General features: G+C 43.9%; 1 protein-coding gene across 5 annotated transcripts in view; it reads right to left on the bottom strand.

Moving 5' to 3' along the window:
- Positions 1-19519, bottom strand: part of rwdd3 (RWD domain containing 3) — a 33571-nt gene continuing 14052 nt past the window's right edge. For 2 of the 5 annotated variants that reach the window (XM_036128813.1, XM_036128812.1), the window contains exons 4-5: positions 5391-5661; positions 2189-2263 (exon numbers count right to left, since the gene is read on the bottom strand). In XM_036128813.1, coding sequence (XP_035984706.1) covers positions 2235-2263; positions 5391-5661 — 300 coding nt within the window. In that variant the 3' untranslated portion in view covers positions 2189-2234. Of the gene's footprint in view, positions 2016-2144; positions 2264-5390; positions 5662-19519 lie in introns of those variants that run through there. The other 3 variants (XM_036128811.1, XM_036128810.1, XM_036128808.1) reach the window with 3 other exon arrangements.

Consider the following 19519-nt stretch of genomic DNA (forward strand, 5'->3'; position numbering starts at 1 on the left):
TTCAGTCCAGCTCATCAGAGAGACCGTTTATTTGCATGTGCCATTCATACACAATTTACACAAATCATCAGAATGTTCTTGGTCTCTCAAAGAAACAGGGGTTTGTACTGTGAATTAAACAGAATTCTTCATGGCATCAAGAATGATTTATCAAGATGTACGCAACTAACAAACACTCTTGATGACATGCACTAGACGACAGGTTTTATCTGGCAGTTTTACAGATATATATACCAGTAATCTTAAGTCATTTCCATGGTCAAATGACCTGAAAGAAGCACAGAATCATCTTCACATAACGTGGACATTTCAAACCTCCATTAGGTAAAAGGTTCTGTGTGCTGTATTTACAGACACTTGGTTCTTCATACGCTTTTTTAAAAAGACCACTTCTCATCCACAAGAGGCTTAATTCTATGTCAACACTAATCTCAAGGCCTTCCTGAGTTCAATACTTACCTAATTTCCAAACTTTCTCTAGTTATGACAGGTATTTATAATGCTAATTATTCTCATTATTGTCTACGTTCAGAGACAGATTAACATGTAAATATATGTGTAACAGACTAAATTATTCAAATGAGCAGTGTAAATGATTTCAAAATAATTTTCACATTTCTTAGATTGTTCATAGATGTTTGTTTGTTTGGATTAACATTGTGTTGATTGTTTATATTCTGTTTTGATTTAATGGTATTTGTAGATTTCACTATGATGATGGTGATCCAGATGGAAAAGGAAAATAAAAAAAAGGAAAATAAAAAAACTGAAAATCACCTGTTGAGGCTGCTCTGAATATTGTTCAAGAGGTGGGGGGCTATTACAATAATAAATAATAAAAATATTACATTATATATGCAGTTCAACTTTATACAGCTCACAACTGAATTATTTCAGTTTGAAAAGGAAGCATGTGTCCTCTTTAAAAGTCGATGGGATGTCTACAGACTAAAACTGGAACCTGGTTCAACCGGAGAGCAGCCTGATAACGAAAAGACCCGTCTTCCATTCTCCTTTTAGAAATTCTAGGAAGCAACAGTAGAATTGCAGTTTGAGACTGAAGTGCTCTGTTACGAACATATGATGCATGATGGAGCTTGGTTATTAAAGAGGACACACCATTCTTTTAAATCCTTGCTTTTCACATGATTTGGTCTAAATTCCTCGTTTTTGTTGCCCCACAGCTCTTTTGTTCCTGCTCTGTGGTTTACCTGAGAGCAATTAATCTTGATGTGGTGCTCTTTAAATCTAAAAGACAAACTTCACACCCTGTCCCCTTCCAGGCTGAAGAGTGTTCCAATCCACCCCATTCAGCAATTTTTGTTATATGCTGGGGGACGGTGTAACGAATTTCTAATGCTACCTCACTTACTATAGAGATAGTTAGCATGTCAAGGATAACAATAATTAAATATAATTTGTATAAAATATACTTTGTTTGAATCTATTTTGTTCATGAAGAATTCCATGAAGTCATGCCTGCTGCGAGCTGAGGGAAGTGACAGCTGAACAGAGCTATGACTATTCGTAAGTTTGGTTACTGCACAAACAAGAAAAGAGGATTACTGCAGTTATATGCAATGGATTATATAGATGGGTGCCACATATAGTTAGTGTCCAGGTATGAAATGGACATATATGGGTCAAAATTACTGCATGTGGGTGGAAATGGGGTATGGCGTTTATAAGATCCAGATTTGGAAAGCAGGGTCATTCAAATATCCGTTTAATCATAAACTTCTTTAAACAAGTATAACAGAGATTGAATTAGCAGGAAAAATAGCACCTCTTATAAACTTATAGATACAAAATAAACACTTGAAATAAATAGCAAATATTACATTTGGGTCTGTAAATCCAACATGAATAGGCATTAGGAGTATATGCGACATTTCTTCTATCAGGCACTTAATGAAGGCAGCATCTGTTGATAAAGCCCAGCCATGTTTAGCTTCTCAAAGACACCAGTCAGCTCTGATAAAGACTTGTAGTTTGTCACTGCAAATCCCTGGAAACTGACAAAGAGAAAAGAAGTCAATGAAAACAGTCCAAATACTACTGTGAGATCTAAAACACATTCGTCACAGGTTACAAAATGTTTCAATTCCTCTGCTGCAGGTCTGTCACATATCCGTGATGTATACCTTTGTTGACAGGGGAAAGAAGATGGGTTTTCAGCAAGAACCTTCATCATCCTCTCTTTGCATTTCTTGCCAGAAGAATCCACGTCCACCTTAACTGTCTTTAAACGGCGACAAAACTCCTGAAAAAAAAGTTGTTACAGTCATAATCGATAGTAACATGGAGGAAAAGATGTCGTTCCAGATTTAAAAAAACAAAAAGAGCAATATGAAATACATTTTCTTACATCTCAAACTGGTGACAAATGGTCACACCCAAATGATTTGCATAAATTGGCTTAAATTAAAACAACAGATGTTGATAGCTTTTCAAAGGTCGCTGAATGAGCGAGGCCCAATGAAAATTTGGAGGGATGCTCAGATGGCATGTAATGTGTGAAGGTGGCACCTGGCATCAATTTGTGATGGAGGACACAAGTTAATGTTTTGTTTATTTCTTAAATGACGTAAATACATCCGTAGATTAATAAAATTGCACATGACATAGTTTCATGTTATATCCAGTGAACACTAAAATAAAAAAGGGGATCGTAAAAAAATAAAAAACTTTCTTCAGCCTGTCTTCTCTACAGATTTGTTTGTAAGAACATCTCCTATATTAAAACAGTTCAGGGGTCCGTTCTTCGTACGTTGCTTAAAACATCCAAGATCAAATGAGACATCCAAGATGACTTCATTCGGCTAATCATGATCTGGCTAATTGGGTTCTTCGAACACACCTGTTGTTTATGATTAGTATAACTGGATTGAGTTATCTGAGATAACTGCGGATTGATGCGTTGGTTTAAAAGGGGAAATGTATCGATAGTAGAAACAATGATCAGCAACGCTGCTATTGGCTGTTCAGCATGGCCAAAGAACGCCCACAGTTTTTCTCCCAAGCAGAACACGAGCTTTTAATGGAAGGTAATGCCGAATTTATGGAACACCTCAAAGTCTGCTAAAGCCAGGAGAGAGGGCTGGCAAAAAGCAGCAGACAAATTACACGCATAAGTGTTGTCCATGTTAGATGTTTCTATCACTTTCTACAGTATGTATTTTTGCATTTAATAATTTCATATTTACTTTGTTCTTTTATGTCAGAGCCTCTACAGGACCCACTAGAACATGGGGAAAAAAGTACAAGACTATTCTACAAAATGGTAGCCTTTAAATATTATACTGTATTTTAAAAAGCAACTTCTTCCTCTTTTTTAAAAGCCACTGTTAAATGATGTGTTTGTCTGTTTATAACAGCCACCAATAAGAAGGCTGCAAAAAACCGAGTTATTTTTACTTTTGTTGCATGAGGCATGTTTCACCTTTTTTTTCTCTCCACAAAATGACATCCGTTCCCTATAATAACGGCTTCTTCAACAAAATATTAGTATTTTCACCTGGGGAAAAAAAACACAAATTAAGAGGAGAAATTGAACTCCACAACTTAAAAAAAGAGAAAAATTTGACCAGAGATCAAGTTGATTCAAAAGGACGTTCAGAGTAAGTTCTAATACACCATTTGACAGTAGTATTGCTGACTTTACATAACTATCTCTTATTGCAGGCAAAAGATGACTTGCTGTCTTTTCTTTATAAAGAATTGTTTAAATAAAACGACAGGAATGTTTCGTCTTTTAGTAAACATTAAAAAATGGTGTTCCAGCATTCTGTCCCGTCCTCTGCCACTAGGTGGTCCAAGTGCACTGGCTGGACAGACTTGCCTATCTCCGCCGTTTATAAAGCTGCGATCTAATCCTGTTTACATGAAATAGCCTTTTCTCAGAACAACTGTTTCTTTACAATCATTGCTCATTTCTCTCCTAACTTACGCTGCGTTAACAACTCCTGAGGCCTCATGTAGAAAAAAAAGAACACACAAAAAAAACCTCCGGTGTTTCACACACAATATGAACCTCTGAGTTAATGTGCAGGGCACTACATGTAATTGATCATGGCGCACCGCCACGGCAAAACAAAACAAAATAAACTTTTTTGAAAATAAATGTTAAAACAATGTAAAGCATATGACATACTGTCCCCCCCCCCCCCCCCTTTCTTTGCTGCCTGACGGACCTGCGTTCACCGAAGCGCTCCAGGACGCCCGCGGATTTGGAGCTGGGACATCCCCTTAGATAACACAAGTAATGGGACTTTTCCCTTTTTATTTCTCTTTTCACCCATAAGGTGATATCTCATGCCTGGGCAGAAACCTAATAGGATTTAGTTTAATGCTTAAATACTCCAAGACGGAGTTTTGTTTAACTGCTGGATATTTTCTGATGTATGTGCATGCATTTTGCAAGTGATTTTGGCTGTGTTTTTGGTTTGTGGTTCTTATAAGTGACTCTGCCACGGGTAGATTTTTCCATCTTTTCGTTCTCTTTTTCTGTCCTCTTATCAGTTAGTTAAATCTCTTTGTTGGAACTCTCAGTCCGCGCTCCGCCTTTGAAAACCTCATCCAAGACCGATTTCCTAGTCAAGGCACACCCCACACAACTTAGGCGTTGATTACGTCATTAAGACCTCCCCCTTTACGTATCACGCAAGGTTGCAGGTCATGTGTCGTCATAGTTGCCATCTTGGAAGGGTGCAGCGTAGCTAAGCTATAGCTAGCTTGTTGAAGAACATTAAAGCGCCCATCCAACTTCTCAGAGCTAATTTGGTCTTTCAATGCTGCTACGTCGAATGCTGACATCTTGAATGTGATGTTTTTAAACAACTGTGAGTTGAACTAAGATCTACTACCTCTCATTTTAATCCATTTTTGACTTGTTTATTTTCATATATATTTCACATGTTTATGTTAGTAGTGAGTAGAGTTTCCAAGGTTGTTGAATTAGAATAATTACTGTAAAAGGGAATTGCTTTGGTTCAATAAATAGCAACCTGTGGAATAGTAATTGTTTGTGTTCATTTCAATTCAGAGTTTGCATGGTCATCAGAATATACAGAGCTATCTCTTTTCGAGTTAACATCTGACATTAATACAGGGACACAATCAATGGATGGTGATAAAGGAGTAACAATTTAAACCCTAATTGCAGTTCTGTTGGGGTTTTCATAGCTTGCTGGATAAATCTCTTCGGTCAGAAACCAATCAGATAATCATGTTCCTGTTAAGGTTTGACAGAACGGACCCACACGCAACCACTCAGAAAAAAGGTTTCTTTTAATTGGAGCAGTAAAGGGTTTAAGTACAGCGGGGAGTACGGTTCTCCAGGGGGGAGGGCGCAGGAACGTGGATGGAAAGCGCGGACCAGGGGGACTAACCCAGGCGACCCGGGAACGACTGACTCGAGACCCAGAGGAGGAGGGCACCGGACGGCGAGCAACCAACTGGGAAGTGGATGGTGAGCCGCAGTGGCAGCGTCCGGGAGGGGAGAATCGGTCGTGAGCCCAGCTGGCTGAAGATCAGCAAGGTGAGTGAACCAGGATGAATGCAGCAGATGATCCAGTGATGAGTGGTGAGATCGACCGGGTTTTTATCTTGCGTGTGATGAAGATGATGAGTCTCAGGTGTGAAGGTGGCAGAAGGCGGTGGCTTGGCGGAGGATGGTTCCAGAACACAGGGAAGAGAACCGTAGGGAGGGGCGAGACATAGGGCCAAAGAAAATAACACAGAACATGATGAGATAAACAGAAAGAAAACAGGACACTCACCCCTGCTGTGCTGCCACCGTAACAGTTCCGGCATAAAGGAGTTAATAACAGCTAATTAATAAATACATTAGTGGTATTTAGTCATTACAAGCTATAGCCTTGGAATCACCACCATTTGAACCATATTTTTTTATAGCTACTATTTGAGTTTGAATGACCTATTATTAAAATTATAATACTGAATTATAATTAATAATAATATTCAAACAGCTTTCTGGCATAACATTAAATTGGCGTCTTTGGGTGGGCTAATCCATTTTATTGCCGTTTCTTTAGACTAGATGAATGGCCAGCAATTGAATGAACACAATACATATTCCAGCACATTTGGGTGCAGCACCTTGCCAAAAGTGCTATTCAATCATAATTGATTAAGGAAACATTCCTACTAAATATGTATGTGTTTTGGTGGTTTAAAGTGGTTATTCTTTGGTTTAAGTATTGATTCCTAACCTTGAAGTTGGTTATATTGAACCAACTAGGGCACACAGCACCAACTGTTCCCTGATAGTGCAACCATATTGTGTGTCATGTTCTGCTTGAAAAAGAGAGACCTTGCCTCCATCTGGTGGAAGTTGTGTGTAATTGCAGCATAATTGTTTTGGGTGAGGGACACGATCCCATCGGCTGGACATGGTGTGTAATTACAGCTCAGTCTCCCCATGTGAAGGACACCTTGCCTCCATCTGGTGGCCAGGGTGGGTAATTGCAGTCACGGTCAATAACTCAGGTGAAGACACTTGGTTTTCCTTAATGGTTATTTGAAAGTCAGTTTCTTAAAAACTTTTTTATGGTTATTTCTTTTAATATTTAATTGTTCCCAATTGATTATCATTTTAATTTCTTTAAAAAAAAGAATACATTTTTTTATAATTTTTTTTGTTGAAATTCTATTTTCTTCTTTTCCCTTTCTGCTTATCAAAACTGGTTAACATTGAGCTGTGGTTTTGAAACTAAGGTTGCAATTTAGCGGTTTTCTAGGAGTTGTAAGTCACAAGGTTGATTTTCCCCAGCGCAGCCGAATTAAACACACATATTTTACACACCATCTGCAGTAAAGTGTCAGTCATAGTGCGTGTTGCTGTTAACAGTTAAGTGAAACTACTTTAGTAGTTAGCAATTGTTGTTTAGTGCTCTATGTCAGTTTGACATAGAGGACTGTGAAAAGAGGATTCAGGAGTTGGTTGATGAGGTCCAAAGCAGGCCAAAGGATATATTGATAGCAGATGTCCTAGGTGAGTTCACTGCGTTATACCACCAAAGGTTAATGCTAGAGACTGAGCTGAATCACAGAGAGATTAAGAGGCATGTTTTAGCTGAGAAAAGAATCAGAGAGCTAGAACAAGGAAGTGTTCAGGGCAGCTGTCATCGTGGTGAGGAGTAGCGAGATGAGGATCATGCTAGCTTGCAGACAGAAGGATCTGAGTGTGGGAACCTACAAAGAAAGCATAGAGTCCACACGTGAAAGACACTGGATGAATTGGGCCCTCAGGCATCTTCTGAACGAAGGGTAAGCGAAGGAGGTCAGGACAGATGTAGCAGTGTGATACGGAAGGAAACAACTTAGGGCGGGAAACAGGACTGACTCGCATGATGTAAATCATGGGAAAACACCTGCATCCCACCTGACCCCTGGCATTGTCTGCTATGATCTCTCCCCCCCCCCCCCCCCCCCCCCCACCAGGGCGACGGCAGCACCGTTCCTGGGACACAGGGGAACCCCACTTCTCTGAAGTGCATCCACAGACAAGAGTTCATGACAAAGGGTCCCCCGGCGTCCCACGAACGGGGCCGCGCTGATGCCTGGTAGGTGGTAAGAGCTGGAGCCCCCCTCCATCTGTCCTCCGGTCCATCTGAGTCGGAGGAGGACTCAGATGGACCGGCCCCGATCCCTGAACAGGGACTGCGGATGCGTCACCTTGAGTCCCTGGCCCGAGACATAGAGTGTTTTGATCCTAGCAATACAGAATCCACCATTGATGACTATCTCAGAGAGGTAGAGCGCTGTCTGCTAGACTTATACAATCCCTCTGCTCGGGAAAAGTTGAGACTTACCTGGAAAACCACATCCAGAAGTGTCCATGTTTTCATAGAAAGCCTTCCTCCAGCTACGCGTGACCGTTATTCAGCCCTTTGTCAGGCTTTAAGGGAAGAATATTCTGTGTTCACACACCAAGCCTCTTGGAACTTTTGCTATTCAGCAAAAGAGAACTGAAGTACTGAAGGAGTATTACCGTCGCTTGAGAGCTGCTTATTTTCAGGGACGAAATGCTCCCAGCTTGGAGGAAGACCACACTTTCAAATCTTTGTTCCTCCACAACCTTCGTGAAAGCGTGCAATATGAGGTTACCATGCATTGTAGAACCAAGAGACTTACCATGCAGGAAATCAGGAAATATGCGCAGGTTGCATGGGAAACGCGTGTCCGGCCCAACAAAGGAGCCAACAGTGATAACAGGGTTCTACAGATTCAGGCGGAACCAGAAAAGAGGTTAGGTCTGGAGGGACAGGAGATGGCTCCCTCCAAACCTAAAACTAGATTTGGGTTCAAGAAGCAACATGGTTTCGAGCCGCAGGGGAAGAAAGCTTCTCAGGATAGGAGAGGTCAGCATGACAACACGGAGGGTGAGAGGTTTCAAAAATGGCTCAGGTCCGATCCAGCCTGATACGGTAAGCAAACTGACAGGTCAGAGAAGCCGAAAAGCACACATGACAATAAAGGCTGGAACCTGTCTACTTTTAAGACTAGGCTTAAAACTTTTCTTTTTGACAAAAATTATAACTAGTGACTCATGTTACTCTCAGCTACCTTTATAGTTTTACTGCTATAGGCTTAGGTTATTGGAGTATATCAGGATCTAATTTTCTCACTATATTGAGTTCTACTGTTCTTCAATTATGCATTATGTGTTGTCATTTCTGCTTTAACTTTCTGTTCTCTCTTTTCTCTTCATAGTAGGTACACCTGGTCTGGCGTTCTGTTAACTTTGACATCATCCAGAGAAGACGACTCACCTGCTACTACCATCTAATGTAGAACAGATTACTAGATCAATGTGTGCTTCTGTGCTTTTTTGTTTCTCTTGTTGTGTCTCTGTTCTGTCTTCTGTAACCCCAGTCGGTCGAGGCAGATGACCGTTCATACTGAGCCCGGTTCTGCCGGAGGTTTTTTTTCCCCGTTAATGGGTGGTTTTTCTTCCCACTGTCGCTTCATGCTTGCTCAGTATGAGGGATTGCAGCAAAGCCATGTACAATGCAGATGACTCTTCCTGTGGCTCTACGGTTCCCCAGGAGTGAATGCTGCTTGTCGGGACTTTGATGCAATCAACTGGTTTCCTTATATAGGAAATTTTTGACCAATCTGTATAATCTGACCCAATCTGTATAATATGATTGAACTTGACTTTGTAAAGTGCCTTGAGATGACATGTTTCATGATTTGGCGCTATATAAATAAAATTGAATTGAATTGAACCTGCGCATGGAAGAGTCAATGAGAAAGGAGATGGAGGAGACTTTTCGCAGGTTGCTAGCCAAAACAGTACGTCAGATCATGCCACCGCCATCACAGCCACTGTCCAATCCTGCCGACCCTCCTGGGAAACCAGGCCCAAAACCCCCGTCAGCATGACTAGATGTGGACCAGGCTCCCGCCCCTAACAGAGTTTGTCTGATTAAGCGGGGGGACCAACCGAAAAATCACCAACAACCTTTTAAAATCCCATCAGCAGGTGATCAGAAAACCCATTTTCTAAGGTTTCTAGGTGAGCTAAACCACCGTGAAAACGAGCGCCACATATACTGCTCGACAGTTATAGGAGGATGTGTAACTGCAAATGCTCTTTTAGACACAGGTTCCGAGATCAGTCTGATGTGCTCAGATATTTTTGATGAGGTGACCAGAGCTATGGTGTCTTTTGGGAAACCGTTCCAGGTGGAGACCTGTAACGTGGGCATCACTAGCTACACTCAGGATCAGTCATGCATCACCAAACGGGTTTAGTTAGACATCACTTTCCGTGACATGACCCTAGTACACCCCATCTACATCTGCACGTTGGACACAGAACCTTTTCTTGTGGGTCAGGATCTGTTAAACAGGTTAGTTCCACTCGTCGACTGCCATCATAGTCATCTTAGGGCCCAACTGGGGACCCCCAAGCCTCTTACTTCGGGGAGTGGACCGTCCGTCCCTATACACCAGGTGACCTGCTCAGAAGAGCCCAAAGAACTCTTGGCACAGCTTCTGCCTTCAACAGAGCTGATTTTTCGAATCCTCTGACACACCACCCCTTCCCGGCGATCAGAGAACATCTCTCTGCAGCCACACAACTTTCCTTCGCTTAAATACTCTGGAGTTGAACCCTATTACCCCAGAGTGGCCGAAGGTGTGCACCTGGAAAACACGGTGCTACTGGCTTTTTGGTCGGACAAATCCACAATCAGCAGAGATCTGTACAGCTCTTTGTGCCGTGAAAAGTCCCATCTGGCTGAAACAAAACACAGACTCACCCTTGCTCTCAGCAGACTGGCCTCGCCGGCTTCTGAAAGCAACGGGGGTGTGCATACTTTATGCACAGATTGGCACAAGACAACTCACTCATCCCTTCAGCATTGTGGAGAATTTACTTCCTCCAGTGTTTGTTGGTGCTGATCTTCTGGTACGGCTAGGTGCACAGCTGGACACTTGTAACCAGGTCCTGTGGGCTCAGGCTCACGTGACCCCAAGTTCCTTCCTGGGCACCCTTGAAGTCATGCGATCAGGGCAGACCATCCCACAGGCTAGCCAGGTGGCTAACGAAATAAACATGCTAATACCACCACAGACTACAGGTGTACCTATCAGATTAGTCATCATGAAAGGCCAACAAATACAGAGCACACAGGTTTTTTTCTTTCAACCCCTTTCTTACTTCCAGGAATCCAACCTGATAATCCAGGGCACACCCCTGCTTGATCTGAACAACCGCTCAGCTTACCTTTTGGTGGAGAATCCAACCCACATGCTGATCCAAGTTGTGGCGAAGAAACCTCTTGGGGTGCTCATCGAAAGCTTCTTCCACGACTTTGAGCTGAGCATTCTCGTCATTGGAGACCTGCCCTTATCCTTGACCGGCAGACAGGACTCTCCAGACACCGTGTTTACTTTTCCTTCCAACATGATCCAAATCAGGCGACATGAAGCTCTGCCTGCTGGATCCCATTGTGGTGCAACGCTTGAAGCTGAAGGAAACCTGTTGGAAACCTGCAATAGCAACCAACCCAACAGAACCAGCACCAAATCAACCAGAGAACCAGGACTCATCCACTGAGCCCTACCCTGGTTTAAAAACAGAAATTATGCAGCAGCTGGGAAAAGCTGATGCACTGACCACTGAAACAGAGAGAACAGCACTTAAAGAGCTGTTTTATGAGTTTCAGCCAATTTGGTCCAAAGATTCCAACGATTGTGGGATCATATTGACACACGTCCATGACTCACCAGTAGAAGGACACAGAGGCTACAAAGCTCATCTGAAAACTATCCAATAGGTGGCGCACCGGCCTTTAATGGCCCAGGACACCCAGGAGTATGTACAGGGCTGCTTAACCTGCTGCCAGTTACAACCCACACGACCACTAGACTGAGCCTACTTCAGCGAAGGGGGGTTACATTTTTGTGGTCACATTTGCAGATTGACTGGATCGGTCCAGTCCCCAAATCGTCAAGAGGTAACAAATATCTTTTGACAATAACATGCAGCTTCACAGAATGGTTCGAATGTTTGCCGGCACCGAATTACACCGCTGTCACCACAGCAGTCCTGCTGCTAAATCACATTTTCAGCTGGTGGGGCCTTCCCCTGTCCATTGACTTGAACAGAGGAACGCATTTCACATCAAACGTTATGACCGCGCCTTTCAACATGTTGGGTGTGGAAGTTAAATTCCAAATCCCCTACAACCCACAGTCATCGGGACAGGTGGAGCGAATGAACCGCACCGTGGTCGGCATGTTTGTTTCGTTCTTATTTATTCTTTTTTTTTTAACTACGTGCGCTGTGTCTCTGTGCTTCACCGCTCTTACTTCTCTCTCCTCTAAAGGAGCCCTTTACAGTCTTCATTTATGCATTTTCCCCACTGTTTATCCAGCAGCTGGATCATCGTAAAGACGTAGCGTGAACCCCTGCGTGCTTTAAGTGTTACAGCTGAGGGAAAAATGTTGGACCATAGGCTTGATGAAACTCTGCCTCATTCACAAATGAGACCAATATGGATAGAATAATGATAATCTGTAGTGTGAATCTGATAATTCATATTGTGCCTTTTATGATAGTCATGTTAAAGAAATATGTCAACAGCCTTGGCAAGGACTGGGATGTAAAGATTCCCCTGGTCCTAATGCTAATCCGCTCTACCTCACAATGCTTCACAGGACATTTTTGGACATTCTGGTCAAAGCTGCACTCACCTTTGCTCACGCTGCGAAACGCTGGAGGAGATGGAAGCGCGCTGGTGTGTTAACGCCTGCGCAAACTCCGCTCACCGCTACCGGGCATAATCTTGCCAAACGTGCGTTCCATGCCAAACAAACTGCACGAACTGAAACTGATGTTTGGAAAAAACAGCGACTTCTCTTCATCTGCTGTTTTTTGCTTCACTGAGACGTGGCTGTGTGGATTAATTCCGGATGCCGCGCTGCAGCTGGACGGTTTCCAACTTCACAGAGCTGACCGCGACACACATCTTTCCGGCAAAGCGAAGGGTGGATGGATCTGTTTTTACATCAACAATGGCTGGAGCAACGATGTGTCAGTGATCCAGCAGCACTGTTCTCCTGACCTGAAATCCTTCATCATAAACTGTAAGCCCATCTACTCACCCCGCGAGTTTGTTTCAGTCATTCTGGTTGGTGTTTACATTGCGCCGCATGCAAACGTGCAGGTCGCACAGCGCACGCTCGCAGACCAGATACTGAATGTAGAGCAGAGAAATCCAGACTCTTTAGTTATTGTCCTTGGTGACTTTAACAAAGGAAACCTCACTCATGAACTTCCTAAATATAAACAGTTTATTAAATGCCCGACCAGAGAAGAGAGCATTCTGGATCAGTGCTACACCACAGTCAGAGATGCTTATCACACCGTCCCCCCGTCTCTCCATCCACCTTGAAGCACTGTGCTGATCAGCTGTCTCCAGTGTTCACAGACATTTTTAACACCTCACTGGTGACTTGTCACGTGCCAGCCTGCTTCAAATCCTCCACCATTATCCCTGTTCCCAAGAAACCAAGGACCACAGGACTTAATGACATTAGACCTGTCGCTCTGACCTCTGTGGTTATGAAGTCCTTTGAGTGCCTTGTGCTTTCACACCATAAGTACTGCTGCCTGACTCCACCTGCAAGTGGATCACAGACTTCCTGTCTGACAGGAAGCAGCACGTGAAGCTGGGAAAACATGACTCTGACTCACAGCTCATCAGCACCCAGGGCTGTGTTCATTCTATTCTGCTCTTCTCCCTCTACACCAACAGCTGCACCTCCAGTCATCAGTCTGTCAAGCTCCTGAAGTTTGCGGATGACACCACTCTCATCTGATTTATCTCCGATGGTGACGAGTCCGCCTACAGGTGGGAGGCTGACCATTTGGTGACCTGGTGCAGGGAGAACAACCTGGAGCTCAACGCTGCAAAAACAGCGGAGATGGTTGTGGACTTCCGGAAGAACTCAGCCCCAGCTACCCCCATCACCCTCTGTGACTCCACCATTGACAATGTCGAGTCTTTCCGCTTCCTGGGAACTATCATCTCCCAGGACCTAAAGTGGGAGCTGAACATCAACTCCCTCACCAAGAAAGCCCAGCAGAGGATGTACTTCCTGCGGCAGCTGAAGAAATTCAACCTGCCAAGGACAATGATGGTGCAGTTCTACTCCTTCATCATTGAGTCCATCCTCACCTCCTCCACCACCAGCGTGCCATCTGCCACCGCGGACAAGAGCAGACTGCAGCGTGTCATCCGGTATGAAGAGAAGGTGATTGGCTGCAATCTTCCATCTCTCCAGGACCTGTACGCCTCCAGGACTCTGAGGCGTGCAGGGAAGATTATGGCTGATCCCTCGCACCCCAGTCACAGACTATTTTAATCACTTCCCTCTGGCAGGAGGCTGCGGTCCATCAGGACCAAAACCTCTCCCAACAAGAACAGTTTTTTTTCCCCATCTGCTACCAGCCTTACAAACAAGGCCAAGAGCCACCCGTGAAACTGGACACTGTCTCTCTCCCCCGTTCAGGACTTACAAGCTTCTGCGTTACATTAATGCACAGTTTACTGAGTGTATATAGCATCTGTATATATATCCATTTTATTTTATTTTTATTTTTTGTCTGCACCATCAACACCAAGTCAAATTCCTTGTAAGTGCAAACCTACTTGGCGATTAAACTTGATTCTGATTCTGAGGAGTGACACCCTTTGAGATAATGACAGGGAGACAAATGACCCTTCCCCTGCATCTCATTTACCAGCCCAAAGACGTCATTGTGACAACCGCCTGATGTACCGGCACACCAGTACATCACCGATTTAAAAGACCATCTCCAAACGACTTTCTCGTGGGCTCAAAAGAACCTAGAGGCCAGCGTGCAAGGTGCCAAAGCCTATTACGATCGGAAAACGTCCCATAGGGAATATGAAATAGGAGACAAGGTTTTCTATTTCCGAGCCATCCGGTCGGTCCAGGAAGTTTCTTCCAAGCTGGGCAGGCCCTTTCGACATCGTTGAAAAACTCTCACCGGTAGCTTACCGGATAAGAATCCCGAAGCCCCGGCAAAGTCCAGAGTACAAATGGGTTCATGCGAACCAAATTAAACCGTCCACCAAACTCTCCTCACAGGGAATGGAGCCTAACTCCGCCCCCGCCGAAGAGAACAATGCATAAGTGCATGTTCAATCAGGACATTTTAAACAGACACTAATAAACAAATGTCCATACATAACTTCACGTCTATAATTTCACACTCATCAATAATACCATGCATGCTTTGGAAACGCTCACAGAAGTGGTAAAGAATGACATGATGTATAATCAGGTTGTTAGAGATTTAGTGCAGGACCTCAGTCGAGAGGTTAGTTCATCCGTAAATAGCCTTGCTGAAGGACGGATTCCTCTGTACCTGGTACAAGTAGATTTGGTTGAAAAGATTCTAAAATCTGCCTCTAGTGAAACCCTGCAACCACCACAAACACACCTGGCGTGCAGCCTAGGTAGTGCAATTCCAATATTTGTAAATCCTGACAACTGGAGATAGGATTTATGCTAAACCTTCCCATCATTGAAAGAGCTAACGTGTATAGGCTTAAATCAGTATTGAATGTCGGTTTTTGGCAAGGTCAGACCCACGTACACTTATAAACCCCCTCAATGTTAGTCCATCACGATGCTGACCCCAAGATTTATTTAGTCCCAAATTTGGATTTGTGGACCAAAACCAAGAACATTCACTGGGTATGTCCAAGCAATCCATTTATCAGAGACATTACCAATTACCTGTGTGGTCTAAGGAATGAGTCCCCTGAACTCAACTGTCAGGCTGGAATGACCCTTAAAGATGCAGGTGTGGAAACCAAAATTGAATGGGCAGGTAACCGCTGGCTCATTAGCACCCCAGAGGCAGAAGTCCTGTTATCATACGAGCAGCATGACACAGTTACTAGACTAAAACTGCCAAACCAAAACATTTTCTTTTCCCCACCTCAAGGTGCTGTAGTCCACATTGGAAACATGGTTCTGCATCACCTTGACGTTGACAAACATGACTCAGAGATTGAAATAATAGATGTCTTTAAGGGATACAATTTCAGCATTGATGTCGGCATTGAAAGACAACTTTTACTTGCAGGCACCCAATTCAGTCTCACTCCATCAGAGTTGAGTTCGGTCCCTCTGCTTTGCTTCCCCAGAGCTACAAAGTCGACCGACACTCACATTATGACCATTATTGTGGTTCTCCTTGTATTTGGATGGGCCATCACCACCACGATGGCATATGCAGCATACAAGCAGATCAAACAGTTGCAAACCAGGATTGACACCCTCACCTTTGTCGCCCCCAGGTTCATAGCACCAGCTCCTCAAAGGCCACAAGCTGATTAGACTACGAACCACTGTCTCTTTCCTTTTCCCTTTTCTCCTCTCTCCTTTCCTTGGTTCAAAGTTTCAAACCTGATGACCAATGAATGTATCGACAATGGTGATTGTGAAGTTTGCATTTCATTTTTTTTACTTTTATTGTTTGACTTATTAGCCAATAGAAATGATTAGCTATAGCTTAGTTCTGCCCAGGCTAGGTCACTGACCCAGGCACAATAAATACTTTATTTTTATTTTTTTCCCTCTAGGATGATAAACTGAACTGCATGAATCCCAAAGGACTACTAGGACTATTAGGTTGTTCCACTCATGCACAACGGATTTTCGTCACGCCAGAATGGACTTGGTTGTAGCCAGGGTCCGAAATTAACACTCGCCAGTCGCCAAATGCAAGTAAATTTCCCGTTTGGCGAGTGAATTTCCGAGGGCTAGCTGCCACATGGCGAGTAAATGTTTGTACCAAATAAATTAAAAATAACATAGAAATAACAAAACCCATCTGGGCTGCGGATGACCCGTTCTCAGCTCTGTCCATCCAGAGCTCAGTCTAAACTCCTCCTTCTGCGGAGCAGGAGTCATGGGGGCAGAGTGGCTCCCAGATGAAGCCTTTATTCAGAACCAGTCATGGCTGCACGCTGGATTAGAAAACAGTTCTGCTAACCAGATGCATTCTAAAACGGCAATTAGTCTGTTTATAAGTTTCGTTCTTATTTATTCTGCATTTTTTTTAACTATGTGTGTTGTGTCCCTGTGCTTCACCCCTCTTACTGCCCCCCACCCCCCCTGCCCTTTCGGAGCCAGGTGCTTTTATCAGCGGCCAGCCTTCAAAACGTGAATCACTACGTTTAATGTCCTTCCACTCTTACCAAAATGTCCCAATTGAAATCAATAGAAGTCAGTAGCTGTGTTTCTTGCTCTTTTGTTTTTAACTACATAGAACCAGCGGTGCTTCGGTGGCCGTGGTTCCTTGCCCTTGAATTCAGGTGCGCAAAATTACGTTACATGTAATTTAGGTGCGCACTTTTAAGGGTCATTTTAAGGAACTTGTAACATCAGCGGCTTTAGCTCAGACCCATTTTTCCTTCTCTCTCCTCTAAAGGAGCCCTTTACAGTCTTCATTTATGCATTTTCCTCACTGTTTATCCAGCAGCTGGATCATCGTAAAGACGCAGCGCGAACCCCTGCATGCTTTAAGTGTTGCAGCTGAGGGAAAAATGTTGAACCATAGGCTTGATGAAACTCTGCCTCATTCACAAATGAGACCAATATGGATAGAATAATGATAATCTGTAGTGTTTTTTATTGCCTGGATGTGAATCTGATAATTCATATTGTGCCTTTTATAATAAACTTAATATTTTCCTATCAAAGGTAGGAAACAAACATTTCTCTTCCAGGGTCCAGTCAGCAACGCCCCCCAAAATTAACATAATCTCACTCTTAATTTTTGGTAAAAATTAAGAGGTCTGGTGAGGATTAATATTTTGGCCGGTAAAAAATATGCCTGGCCGGTTGATTTTTACATCTACCGGCCAACTTGGCCGGTGAATCAGGAAGTTAATTTCGGACACTGGTTGTAGCTTTAAAGATGGTGACCAGCATCCCACTCTTCAAAGCTAAAGGGGGTATGTAACGCCAGTTCGGGACGTGACAGACTGCATTTTCCATGATGCAATGTAGTCCAAATGGCCATCAACTCCCATCATGCAACACAGCCCAAAATGGCCACCGACCCTAACAATGGCAACCAGATAACGTTGCTATGGAAAGGTATATAACCCAGCTGCATGCTGCGTTCCTTCTTCTTTTTGGCACCCCGCCATCCCGAGAAGACACCACAGCTGTTTTATCCCGTAGGATTCAACCCCCAGACGCCACGTGCTCGACTTTCTCGCTGGTCCCAGATTGACCGAAGCAACTCCATCCCTGCTCCAATCATAGCAGGAGATCGACTTAAAAGTACTTTCCGAACCCACTTTGATCAAAGACTGAGAGCCATTATCTCCCGGTGATCGTTAAAGGGACCATGCTTTCGTTTTGGCCAAACAAAGCATCTAAAAAGCCCAGTGAGATACTTCGGGGACCCCCCCTTTCCTTGCTCCCTGACGGACCTGCGTTCGCCGAAGTGCTCCAGGACGCCCGCGGATTTGGAGCTGGGACATCCCCTGAGACAACACAAGTAATGGGACTTTCCCCTTTTTAGTTCTCTTTTCACCCATAAGGTGATATCTCGTGCCTGGGCAGAAACCTCATAGGATTTAGTTTAATGTTTAATTACTCAAAGATGGAGTTTTGTTTAACTGCTGGATATTTTCTGATGTATGTGCATGTATTTTGTAAGTGATTTTGGGTTTGTTTTTGGTTTGAGGTTCTTATACAGGGTTTATACAGGAATAGGGGGTTTTCAGTGACGTCACTGGCCAGCTTCCGGTCCGCCATCTTGGGTGGCATATTATCATATCATATTGCGAATGGATAAGTATGCCAGCACGCTAGAGCCACCAGATAAGGACGTATATCTGAGGAAATGTTCCGTGATCGACCATATGGACCCCTATGCCCTCCACGGTGCCTTGTTTAGCACTAATCCAGATGATTGGCCAAATAATCGTGTAGAGCACGGCGATATAGTGCATTACCTGGTGTTCAGTGAAAACCCTCTGCACAGTCTTGAGGAAATGAGAGCTTACAATGGTCTAGAGGCTCACAACCAGTTCACATCTGGTTGGGTACGAGATGTAGAAGTTATGTACATGAAGGAAATCGCCATCATACGTGGACGGGTGAGTTTTAATAAGATGGTAAAAATGTAAACAATCCGATGCAAATGCGACGCAAATGCGTGACAGCTTCTGCGGTGGCCGGCGGCCGGCGAAGGTGCTTGGCTGCAGGGCCGATCGACGCCGCTTGCGGCTTTAATTATTTAAGCAGAACAATGACCAGTGCAAAATTGTATTTACCGTATTTACTCCTACCGGCGTAACCCGAAAGTAGCGCGGACGTCACTTTGCATATCAGACGTCTTCGGCTACCTTGTTTGTGGTGTGAGCGCCTATACTTCAGAACAGTTCTGAAGCTACAAGTCCTTGGAGTCTCATGTCCAGTTCACGAATGGATGGGTTCAGGAGCGGCAGATCATAAAGCCAGCAAACTGTGGGAACACAGTAACTCGTACAAAGGTAAGCTGCGCTCAGACGGGCTCTGGCACCTGCTAACCATTAGTGCTAACAACCACTCACGCATGTAATGTACTTTTAACTAGCTGCAGTGTTTCAAAGGTTTAGAACACACTCTCATTGACATCGGGATACTGTGGAAAGTTATGTTCGGTCGTCTTACAGCCGCGATCCAAGCGAGCCGACGACTCTTTGTTATCTCTGACACTTGGTCTCCGTGGTTGCGCCTCCAGGCAGGAAAGCGATGGAAAGTTAACCCATTTTCTATGTTTTTCCCATGGCGATCATGTGTTGCGCTGTTACAGCCCACAACACAGCAACGGTTTACCATGGTTGAAATCAAGTTAAGGTGAAATTAATCAAATTAAAACACGGCTGAGAGGGAGTACAGGACGCGGTAGTCATAGGCAGTAGTCTGAGTAGCGGCGGCG

This window comes from Fundulus heteroclitus, unplaced genomic scaffold (assembly GCF_011125445.2).
Source record: "Fundulus heteroclitus isolate FHET01 unplaced genomic scaffold, MU-UCD_Fhet_4.1 scaffold_121, whole genome shotgun sequence".
NCBI lineage: Eukaryota > Metazoa > Chordata > Actinopteri > Cyprinodontiformes > Fundulidae > Fundulus > Fundulus heteroclitus.